The sequence below is a fragment of the Plectropomus leopardus genome, unplaced genomic scaffold, assembly GCF_008729295.1.
Source record: "Plectropomus leopardus isolate mb unplaced genomic scaffold, YSFRI_Pleo_2.0 unplaced_scaffold18915, whole genome shotgun sequence".
NCBI classification, from domain to species: Eukaryota; Metazoa; Chordata; class Actinopteri; order Perciformes; family Serranidae; genus Plectropomus; species Plectropomus leopardus.
In genome coordinates, this window is record NW_024620403.1 from 478 (window position 1) to 2,106 (window position 1,629).

Genomic DNA, 1,629 nt, shown 5'->3' on the forward strand with positions numbered 1-1,629 from the left:
AAAAAGTTAGCAAAACTGTTTGAAGAAAAAACTCAAACATTTCTGAAGGAAAAGAAATCACCAAAAAATGTTTAAAGAAAAAAAAATGCCAAAATGACTTCTTTTAAATAAAAACATTAAAAAAAAAAAAAAAGAAAGAAAAGAAAATCACCAAAGAAAAATTTTTAATTTTTAAATTTTTTTGGTACAGGAGCATTGAACTGACGTTTTATTACAGAATAAATTTAAAACATATTTTTCATGGAGGTAAAAAGTCTCTTTTAAAAATAAATAAAGGTGTAAAAGAAAAACTATAGATAGTATAAACAAATGTACACGGTATGATAATCGTCATATGTTAAATCTCGCAGGTTGCTGCTGCAGCTATTTTAGACACGATGGATTTGAAGATGTGATTTTTGGCTCTTGTCTGACTTTATTTTTATTATTTCAGAAACCCGCCGCGCGGCCAGGTGTTTCCGCCACAGCTGTCACTGACGTCACACATGTCGTCTCCAGCGCTGCTCAGTCTGCTGCGATGTGGTCGCTCCGCCGTCGCCAGACAAACCCTCCTCGCCGCGCGCTCCTCACCTGAAACCTCCGGACAGGTGAGTCCGTGATGTTTGTTTTTGATTCAAACCACAAATCGAAACAAACACAAAGCAGCTCTTTAAAGAAAAAATGAAAGTCTGATTGGTCGCCCTGCAGGTGGGCGGGGCTTTGCTCGGGCTGGTGGGCACGCGGCGGGCCAGCGGCTCCGCGCGCTTCGACAGCGACGGCAGCGGGCGGCCGGTCACCTGGGACTCATTCGGTATCTGGGACAACAGGATAGAAGAGCCGATACTGCTGCCGTCCAGCATCCGATACGGAAAACCCATCCCACAGGTACCGAGGGACGGATCAATGACCAATACTGAAAAAACAGATATATGATCGATAATAAATAAACAGATGAATGGATGGATGACGGGATGAATTAACCCTCTCAGGTCAGCCTGTCTCGGGTCGGCAGCGCGTCGGTTTTGGGTCTCAGGAAGCAGAACGAGGACCGTCTCCGCATCGCTCGTATCCATGACAACCTGCTGTACTTTGCCGTGTTCGACGGCCACGGCGGTCCGCACGCCGCCGACTACTGCCACACCTTCATGGAGAAATTCATCAGGTTCGATATTTTTGGTGTAAAATCGATAAATGAATCGATAAAAACGATGAATGAAAAATTAAATTAATTTAGCAACTGTTTGTGTTCAGGGACGCTCTGGAGGACGACGACGACCTGGAGAGAGTTTTAAAGAAAGCGTTTTTAGACGTCGACAAGGCGCTGCACACACACCTCAGCTACTTCAACAACGGTGAGACACACACACACACACAAGCACAGAAATAATAACAATGCAGAACATTTAAAAGTAATTTTTATTTTAAAATCTTTGTGTTAAAAGAGGAAAAATTAAGAAAAAACATCAAAGAAAACCCTTTGAAACCCAAAGAGGTTTAATTTAATGCAAAAACAACGAGCAACATTACAAGACATGGACCAAAATTTTACAAAAAGTTAGTGAAAAAGTTACAAGAAAATGACTTGAAAATAAGCAAATGTAAAATGATAATAATAATTATTATAAGACGAAAGTCAAACACAAAAACAAA

The 1,629-nt window shown here is 40.9% G+C and overlaps 1 protein-coding gene across 1 annotated transcript; it reads left to right on the forward strand.

Moving 5' to 3' along the window:
- Positions 1–437: 437 nt before the first annotated feature.
- On the forward strand, positions 438–1,331 carry LOC121965179 (protein phosphatase 1K, mitochondrial-like; the record flags this gene model as incomplete). The annotated part of the gene is made up of 4 exons (XM_042515339.1): positions 438–587; positions 688–864; positions 969–1,141; positions 1,231–1,331. Coding segments are annotated over exons 1-4 (553 nt in total), but the record flags the coding sequence as incomplete, so codon positions are not given.
- Between the last annotated feature and the right edge of the window lie 298 nt (positions 1,332–1,629).